This window comes from Stegodyphus dumicola, chromosome X1 (genome assembly GCF_044657685.1).
Source record: "Stegodyphus dumicola isolate Sdum_Otavi_A_Nest chromosome X1, ASM4465768v1".
In the NCBI taxonomy this organism is placed as follows: Eukaryota; Metazoa; Arthropoda; class Arachnida; order Araneae; family Eresidae; genus Stegodyphus; species Stegodyphus dumicola.
The window spans coordinates 153,058,412-153,067,682 of NC_140780.1; the positions used below are offsets into that span (position 1 = coordinate 153,058,412).

The window sequence follows — 9,271 nt, forward strand, 5'->3', positions numbered from 1 at the left end:
TCGAAAATGTTTAACAGAGCATGAAATAGCAGAAATGATGCAAAATATTTCAGATATTAATTCTGAAACAGATTCTGATAGTAGTGATAGTGATACTATGCAACGTAGTATCACTAGGATACTACGTTACATAGTATCACTATCACATTTTTCAAAACTTTGTTCAGAAGAGACTGATAAGAAAATGAGACGACGATGCTTCGTTTGTTCACATTCCCGGAAAAATCCTCCAAAACGGCAAATGAGTTATTACGAGTGCAAGGAATGTAACGTAGGACTGTGTGTAGATCCCTGTTTTCACATTTTTCATATGAAAAGAGAATTTTAAGTAACATATTTAGTTTTCAGACGTATAATGTTAAGAGTCATAAAATGGTGAGTAAGGAAAATAAAATGTGTAAAATATGCATTTAAACAAGAAATAAGGTAATTAAAGTATATATAAAAATATCTATAAAGCATAGGCCGTTTAAATACTCTATAGAGCATCATTAAACAATGCGTTGATACTTCAGAAATTTCATAGATTTAGGCTTAATAGCAAAAAAGCCCCCGGCCCTGGACAGATGCTCGCGTAAGACACTGCCGGCCTCCGCGATAAGCACGCGTTTGCGCTACCCGGCGCGAAGGGGCTAGATTAGCACTCCAAATTATAAAGTTTCTCACAATATTGTAGAATATTTTATGGAAAATTTCAGCATTGGAGTGGGAGGTTTTTATGCAGATAGTAAGGATTTTAAATAAGTTAACACGTTTCTGCTAATAAAAACAGGTACAGATTGAACACTTTTTTCTCAATGTTATATTGGGAGGGGGGAGTTCTGAACTAAAGCCTGCCAACTTCATGCATTCTCAGTGTGAGTTTTGCAGCTCCCTAAGGAAAGAAAAAGGAGTGGTCAACATAAATGCTTTTCTTCCCAGAACTGAAGCCTCCGAGTACAGATCTCAAGGAGAATAATAAATGATCCGGTTGGTTGTAAATGCAAATTAGAGCAAGAAGTTCAATTAGAATAATGGTTTTTATGCTTTTAAGTAGTTAAACATGTCATGCCTATGTGTGCAGAATCTGTAGAGACATTAGTAATTGTTTCATGGTCAGCAACAAAGCTGCTGAAGTGTGCTGCCGTTTTATTTAGTACAGTCATTTATCACCAGAATGAGCAAATTTCAGTTTGTAGATTTTTTTAATGTCAAAATCACATAGTAATAGGCCAAAAAAAATAATCTAATTCAGTTAATTCATTCTGAAATATGTGCATAAATTTTAAGTTCTTGAGTATGGAACTTCTTGTGTTTGTTTTAAAGCCTACTGAAAATTTGACTATTGGACTTCCTTGATTTGTGGAGACCATGCAAAAAGTTAAATTTTATGTTCTGGTCTTTGGTCAATATTAAAGAAATTAAAGTGCATGTAAACCTTTTAAAACTCCTTGTAGACCTTAATTTTAAATTTCTACTTTGGATTCAAAGTAGAGGGAATGAAATAGCAAGAAATTTGTTTTCTGTCTGTTCCTTTACAAATGTCAGAAGCCAATTATGTTAAAAAATTTCTTTGTTAAAAGATCTGCATTTCTTTATAAACATTTATTAGGTGTACAAAATTATTTCTGGTAAGTAATGTGCGTGCAGGTCATCTGTAACGGTGGAGAAATATGGAATTTTGTAAAAATAACATCAAAATACATACTTTAATTTGAAGAATTTTAAGAGAGTATTTAAAAATTTGACTGCATTTATAAATCATCTGACATTAAGTTGAACAAGGATGATGTTTCAATAAATATTATAGCAATAACAATAAGGCCTATTGTTTGTTAGTTTTTTCTGCGTATTATGCTCCCCCATAATTTTATTAACATTTTCCATTCAGTAAAAGCATTTATGTAATATATGTGTACTTTATTTGCATTATCTCATGTGGTTTGCTCTCGATTTTGTGAAAAAATGTGGCTCCAGGTTTGTCTGTAAATGCAACAGAAAGTGACTTTCAGGTTTGTTTGTGTTATAGATATCATGTATATTCTTTCATTTTATATTTATTATAAGCTTTATATATTTTTCAAATGTATTTTGTTTAATTTTCTTTTAAAAAAGTTAATCATAAATATTGTTAAAAGTTTTTCTCTGAAAGAATTTAATGGAATTCTGTTAATCTACTAATCCCCCCCCACTGTGTGTTGAATTTTAAAAATGTAAGTTTTCTCTTATTCTGTGTGCTATAATTTTTGGAATCAATTTAAAATTTGATCTCTTTTTAATATTATTAAAAGGTTGATAGTAATTTATTTTACTGTGATGTATTTTTGACATATTGCAGAGATATAACTCATGTATTGGTATTTTCATAAAATTTAACGATGTACATTTAAATTTCTTATCTTATCAAAATAAAATATTTGTATGCCTTCATTTTATTTAAAATTTTTAATTGAGTGCTTCTGAACATATTTCCATGTAATTTTATATTAAAATTATGACTAGATTATCTAACAGCTTTGCAGTCTTGAGCATCATTTTATGATTTTTAATATTGTGTGTGCTTAATTTTTCCCATCAGTTAAAATAATTGTATTGTTTTAAAGAATGAGATTTGTTTTTTTTTTCTATGTTTTAATTATATCTATACGAGTTTATATTATTATTTTGCTTATTTTTGTACAGGTGGAAGCTCCTTTCATTCCAAAATGCAAAGGACCAGGGGATACTAGTAATTTCGATGATTATGAGGAAGAGGCACTGCGCATATCATCAACAGAAAAGTGTGCCAAGGAGTTTGCTGACTTTTAATGTTTTGCATCCATTTTATACTCCCTGATGTGGAGTCTACTTGTAGCCCTTTTCAGCTGGGCATAAAATTTATTAACAGGAAAGAAGAGCCAATGTGTTGCCAATGATAATTCATAAAGTAATGCATGTGGAAACAAAAAATATACATACCAAATCCCATACAAACCCAGTCTGCCATCACTGTGCATGAAGAATTGTAATATTTCACACGATTGCTTATTGCTGAAGTTTTAAAAACTTTAAAAGTGGTGACCAAATGATTTTTTATTGTATCTAATTTTATTTATGTCAAAACAGAAGTGTCTTGTAACATGCATGATTTACACCAACGAGCTCTGTTTTCAGTGCATAGATTTGTTGCATCTTAATATATTATGTTGTTGGTTGTTAAAAATCGTTGCAGAGCTGCTTTGTTTCTCTTATTATAATATTTACTGTGCATTTTGTAGAAATGCTAATACAAGCTGAAAAATGCAGAGCAACATTGATGTCTCTGTGTATAGTGTACAGTATATTTGTCACATTTTAGGATAATAGACTGTATCAAAAACTTTGTGTTCCATCCGTGTGCCCAGTTGAGAAGACAGCTGTATATTTGTCTGTTGCCAAAGCAACAAAGTTGTGGGAAGAATGAACTCTTTATTTTGTAGCTGTAGAAGTTTTGTATTAAAAAGCATTGGTGTAAAACTACAATATGAAACCAAGAATATTGGGGATTGGTATGTGACATTTGTATGAGACAACAGTGCTATTGTTCATTTTTTACAGATGGTTAGTGCTGGCACAGAAGATTGTTCTATTATCTTGCAATTGCTGAAAAGCACATTTCTTCATTAGCTGCTGTATATAGTTTTAAGTTTCATGTCATAGCTGAAGTTTTTAATATCAAGATTCTGTGTGAAACTGCCTTGTGATTTATTGTCTTGAAATATTTCCCCCAGGTCCTAACTAGTATTCTGTTTTTTTCTTAATATCTCTTGTTTTATAGAACAGGCTATTGTCAGTGCTTAGTGTGGTAATTGTGATGTGAGCCTGCACTTTCCTCGTTAAGTTTTCTAAAGGAGGGGAATTGATCACTCCATTTAAGTATTGATGGTTGCTATGCCTTAATCTGATAAATATATTTTAGCATGGACCATGATTCCATAAAAAAATTGTATCGGCTACTAATAATGATCACAGGAATCTATTTCTTCTGTTTTGGGAAGAAAATGTAGTTGTAGATATCTTTTTATTGTGCAGCCGCAGATCTATAAAGTAAATAAGATATACCAATTATCTGTACTAAGAAGTCATTTAGATGAGTGAACTTGGGTGGTGGCCAGTGAAAATTAAGCTAGTCGGAAAATAGAACTCAGTTGCATGAGCTGAGGCTCTCGTCTGTATAACTCATTGCCATGTATATTTGTTAATTCGTGTTTAAAGTTGTTCTTGTATTAAAGATTCTTATGCTATAGATTTTCTGTGTTTTTGTCTTACATCTACCCTTCATTTTATTGGGAAACCTAGTTATACTAGTCATCATGATCATTTTGTGATGTGTGCATATAATTGAAATTTTATGGGGTTAATATTAAGAACACTATTAAAGTCTGTCATTAAAAAACTTTCACAGAGCATACTATTTTTATTTCATTTGTTGAAAGTTTCTTAATATAAGGCAATTTTAATATTCACTCTTTGTTAGCTTCTAGCTTTCCTTGTAAGCTGCATGTATTGTGAATTCCCCCCCCCCCACAGAAAATGTATTTCACATATAATAGAACAAACTCAATTTTTTTATTTTATCCTTTTAATAATATATGAAAGGTATTACATCATCTTAAGTTTGAAAAAATTTGTGCTGTTTGATAAGTTAACTTTTTTTGGAAGCTTATTGTAGAATTTTAAATATATGTATATTTGTTATGTAACTTAGATCTCTTTAGTTTTAAATCTACCTAAATATAAATTGCCTAGATTATCATGTATATACATCACTGAAGTGTAATGCCTTGCAAAATGCTTTTAAGTGGATGGAAAATTTTATGGTGAAACTGTATTGATAGTCAAATATTAGGAAAACCAAAATTTAAAAGTGAAAATACTAAAAATAGATTGATATTATCTAAATTGTTAATTGCATATGGAAGGCTCATTATGCATAGTTTATTTATATTCCTGATTTAATTACCATTTAAAAAGTGTTTGAGTGCATATGAATTTTGCTATTAAATTTTTTAAATATATTTTTTTATGTTGTCATTATTTTCTTCATATTTCTGTAAAATTTCAGTTGAATCTGATGATTATGCTGAAGTAATATTACAAAAAATTGCTTGAATTACAAAAATAAAAATTATTTAATGCATTTGAAGTGAAAGAATAATCTTGTAACTGATAAACCAGTCGCAGCTGAACATATTAAACATATAGTGCATATTAATATTTTAATGTTACCGAAAAGTCTCTCCTATCTAGTATTTATTATTAATTTTTAGATTTTACAGTGAGGATAGTTAAATTTTATCACTAGGTAGTTTGCTGTAGGAAGTATTTTCTTAGGTCCTAATTTTATGTGCCATTTATTGTTACATAATCTCTTGTGATTCTAAATTATAAGAAAATTTTATTAGCAGGTATGTGTTCTCCAACTGTGCAATATAATCTGAATTCTAAAAAGATTTAAAATACTTTACAACAGTCTTCCAACATATAAAATTCCAATTGAAAATTAACTGCTTGGCTTGGAATATAATTGAATTGTCCGAGTCATAAATCAGTCTTTCATGAAGTAGTAAATTTAATTGTGTGTAAATTTTGTTGTTGTAGTAAATAGAAAAATTAACATCAGTCTCACATCTCAAAAAAGGCAAGAGGAAAAAAAAAATTATAAAATGTTAGTAACAGTAGTCATTCTTTTAAAATAAAAGCACAAAGGAGGTTCATTACTTTATAATATAATACATATGTGTGTGTGTGTGTAAGATATAAAATATGAAAGCAAATTTCTAATTTAAATTGGCTGTAACCTCCTTTATTTTATATTCAATCTGGGGACTTCATGTCTCTGTACTAAAGTACCATAAGTCTAAACCGCGTCATTCAAATTAATCATGCGATCTTGCGTAACGCTTAATACAGATACCTCTTGCCCAATCAAAATAATTGTAAACCAAAACTAACTCGAACTGAAACTTTTGCCTCCCTCCCTTCTTCAGCATTACTACTGCAACAATCTTTCTCTTCTCGCTTAGGCTTTCATCCTGTTAAGACGCTGCTGCAATCTTCTATGTTCGCTTCTATCGCAATAGCATCAAAATTGTTCTGGAAATAGGCACGATTGGAGTGCCAAGTGAATTGTGGCCACAGATGTGAATTTAATCTGGCTCGACTGTTTCTTCAAAATGGATGGATGTTCTAAGCATCAAGTATCTTCACAATCAACATTTCTACGCATCTATGTCTCAGTGCTTCTGAAAATATGCTATCATGACATATATAGAGAGGGAAATTTTGGGGGCCTTTTAAGTGATTATGCTGGGAGCATATAAATCTTAGAAATATTTCAGTTTTCTCATTCTCATTTTTTATTATTTTAGCCTAGTAAAGTATTATTTAAAATTTTCTATAGTTTGTTATCCAGGAAGATTATCTTTCTCTTCTATCAAATTTGACTATACTTTTGTCTTTGAATGTATGATTTGCAAATCAAGCACTGTTTAATAAAAATTCTGCCAAATTTATTTTAAAAATAGTCTTTTTTATGATTTGTAAGCTTTATTTATCATAATATTTTTTAAGCAATGCCTCATCTTGTGAAAAGTTTGAGATGGCATATTTTAAGTTTTTCAGCTTGTGGATAAATTAACTGTCAATCTCAGTGGCAACTGGTAATGAATAGGAAGGGGAAAAAATAAAACCATTATTCAGCCAGTCAAATGGTGCATGAAAGATATTCCAAGCCAAGTAGGTAATGTATCTGGTGCTGGTTGTAGTGTAAACAGTCTTAAGAAAAGGTGGCCTTATACAGGGTTGTCATAAAAAAACTTTCCTGATTCATAAATTCATAGGAGCCCATCTGCTGAACCAATCAGAAATTCAGATCTTGATATTGGAAGGTATATGATAATTTAAAACGAGCTGTCATGATTATGGTTACATTAAAATATTTTAAAGGCAACAACTTTTTTTTTTTCTGTGCAAATTGATCGGCGCTTTGAAAAACTATAAAGGGCATTGGACCAATACATGTATGACGAAAATTGGCAGCATTAAATATTTACATAGAGCATTTTTAAGGACCAGTGGCAACACAAGAGATTGAAGGGAAAAGATCTTTTATTGTAATTACTAGTTTTCAAGTGCCTTTCTTTGCAAATGATAATGCATTGCAAGTGGAAGATTGTTGCCAATAATGACGAATGTAACATTGCAGGAGGAATCTGTATAGCTACGTTTTATGGAACCTTTCAATTCTGACAAATCTCATGGATGTAATGGACTTTAGAAAAACCCAGAAACAGAAATTAATTGCAGTGAGGTTGGGGATTGCAGTAGCCACAAAACTGCAAAGTTATGGGAGGTACCTCTATCTTGAAATATTGTACATGTTGAAAATTTGTAATTCCAATATAAGTCCTCCCCCCTCTCTTGTCTTGTGTTGTTATTGCTCCTTTGGAATGTTCTTTGTAAATGTTTTATGCTAGCTATTTTCATCTTATGTGTATCGTTCCAATGACATTTATGATTTATCAACATGCTGATTAATTTGTGCCGAAAAAAGGCGAGTGTTGACATTTGAAAATTTTCACTGCAACCATAACCGTGAGCTATTTTGTTTTAAATCAAAACATTCATAAGTGAATTCTGTTAAATAACAATATCTGAAATTGCATTTCGATTGGTTGAGTGAATTAGTCGCTAGGAGTTCATATATCAAGGAAGTTCTTTTTTATGACTGCCCTGTATATAGAACTGGTTTTCCAAAATCATTGTGATAAATTTTTAACATTTTTGAGTAATGTATCTGCAAAGTCTTTGTGTAATAGATAAAACAATTTTTTTCTGCTAAATCTAATAGTTTTATGTAAAGTTTTTTGTTAAGATATTGCTATGAGAATGTAGCACTCCTTGGAAAAGGTCCATTTGTTTACTTATTGGTAAATTAATGCATTGCCAGAATTATTTCATGTATCTTATCATAGTGACATTTTATATATTAGTAACGTAAAATTTCCACTAATGGGAAATTAGTGAAGAGAATATCAAATAATTTAATCTGAGTGTAAAATATGGTGTTTGTTTTCATTATAATTGTAAAACATATTTTACCAAAAACCATTGAGTATCATAGAAATGTTAAAAATCCTCATCAAACTTGTTGAAATTGTTTTCATTGCTTTTAATCACTTCAAAATTTCTCAACTGTAGAAAATCATGTCTGGATTTATTTATTAAAATATTTGCCAATGAAGTTACTTACGGTCATGTTATTTAGATAGAAAAGAATACTTTATGTATTTTGTGCTTGTTTGGGAATATGTTTTTTTTTTAATATTAATAATGTTGGGTGAAATTGCTTACATTTTTATTCCAGTGTTGTGCAAATAGATCTTACACTTTTGGTTTTTTGCAGTGGGAAAGCTTCTAATGATTTTGCAGCCATATAATTCAATAATAATAAATATTTATTTCTTGCCATTTAATGTTCAGTGTGAGTGGAGTTTGGTTGTGCATTGTGAATATAGTTCTGTACATGAAGTTCACCAGATATGCTGTGTTTAAAGGAAGGGGGGGAAAATACATTTGTTTGAACTTCCATACAGAAAGTTCTTTCACTTGACTTACTGTATTACCAGATGACAGTCATTTAGATTATTTACTAAATGTTAAGAATTGCATGAAAAAATGTGACCGATAATGCATATGTATGTAATTTAAAGGCATCCATATGCATGTCTTACCAGATGACAGTCATTTAGATTATTTACTAAATGTTAAGAATTGCATGAAAAAATGTGACCGATAATGCATATGTATGTAATTTAAAGGCATCCATATGCATGTCTTAAGCCATGCAAATTAAGACACGCTGCAAGGTGTAGCATTGTTAATATATTGCTAACAAAAACTCATGAAATTGCAAAGGCCAGTGTTTCTTAATATGTGATGCATGGACCACAAGTGGTCCTTGAAGCCTGTCCTTGTGGTCCTGTAGATTTCCAAAAAAGACAAAAAATCTAATTAACTGCATATTATACGTGCTGACTCTGTGAATAAATATCTCAGAGTTTGAAAATTACATATGTGAATCGTCCATCACATTTTCTCCATATGAAATTTTATTACTGATTGATTATCCTTACCTATGGACATCTCATCTTAGCAAAAAAAGAAGGATTTAAACCATTGTGACTTTTAACTCTTGTTATGAGCATACAGCCAAACGTAAAACAGCTTTGCAGGAATTGGCAGACTCATCCATCTCATGAGTGCCAGCATT

At 30.7% G+C, this 9,271-nt stretch overlaps 1 protein-coding gene across 13 annotated transcripts in view; it reads left to right on the top strand.

Annotated features, from left to right (window-relative positions):
• The window catches only part of Pka-C1 (Protein kinase, cAMP-dependent, catalytic subunit 1), a 581,879-nt gene extending 576,864 nt beyond the window's left edge, over positions 1-5,015 (top strand). For all 13 annotated transcript variants that reach the window (XM_085808130.1, XM_085808129.1, XM_085808131.1 and 10 more), the window contains one exon: positions 2,662-5,015. Coding sequence is in view for 2 of the 13 variants with exons in the window: in XM_085808128.1 (XP_085664254.1) it covers positions 2,662-2,787 (126 nt within the window). In the remaining 11 variants the exon portion in view is untranslated. The remainder of the gene's footprint in view (positions 1-2,661) is intronic.
• Positions 5,016-9,271: the final 4,256 nt, after the last annotated feature.